The sequence below is a fragment of the Terrapene carolina genome, unplaced genomic scaffold (assembly GCF_002925995.2).
Source record: "Terrapene carolina triunguis isolate 2854851 unplaced genomic scaffold, T_m_triunguis-2.0 Scaffold517, whole genome shotgun sequence".
In the NCBI taxonomy this organism is placed as follows: domain Eukaryota; kingdom Metazoa; phylum Chordata; order Testudines; family Emydidae; genus Terrapene; species Terrapene triunguis.
Window position 1 is genome coordinate 3,072,195 of NW_020664868.1, and position 437 is coordinate 3,072,631.

At 62.7% G+C, this 437-nt stretch overlaps 1 protein-coding gene across 1 annotated transcript in view; it reads right to left on the bottom strand.

Annotated features, from left to right (window-relative positions):
• The window catches only part of CLIP3 (CAP-Gly domain containing linker protein 3), an 8,505-nt gene that overhangs the window by 4,111 nt on the left and 3,957 nt on the right, over positions 1–437 (bottom strand). Inside the window, exon 4 of the mRNA XM_029913207.1 lies at positions 139–257. Coding sequence (XP_029769067.1) covers positions 139–257 — 119 coding nt within the window. The remainder of the gene's footprint in view (positions 1–138; positions 258–437) is intronic.

Consider the following 437-nt stretch of genomic DNA (forward strand, 5'->3'; position numbering starts at 1 on the left):
CCCCGGTCCATATCCTGACAGTCTGGTGTCCTTTATGTGCTGCCAGCTCCTCCCCCATCTTGCCCCAGCTGGTCTCCTGTCTGTATAAGGTCATCCCCTCCCCTCTGGGCAGTTTAGCTCCCGTTCCCGCGCTCTCACCCTGACAGCGGGGTTGGCCCCGTGCTCCAGCAGACACTTCACAGCCCCCAGGCACAGGTTGGAGGCGGCGATGTGCAGCGCCGTGCCGTGGTTGAAGTCGCTGCAGGTCGAGTTGAGCACTGCAAGGCAAAGCGCGGACACGGCCCAGGGTGAGGCATCGACCCCTGCCCTGAAGGGACTTGCCGCCCCCCAGGCCAAGGGCTAGAGGGGAAACAGGGGCACAGGGAGTGATTTGTCCAAGGTCACACAATGAGTCAGTGGCAGAAGTGGGAACAGAACCCAGGAGTCCTGGCTAGCAG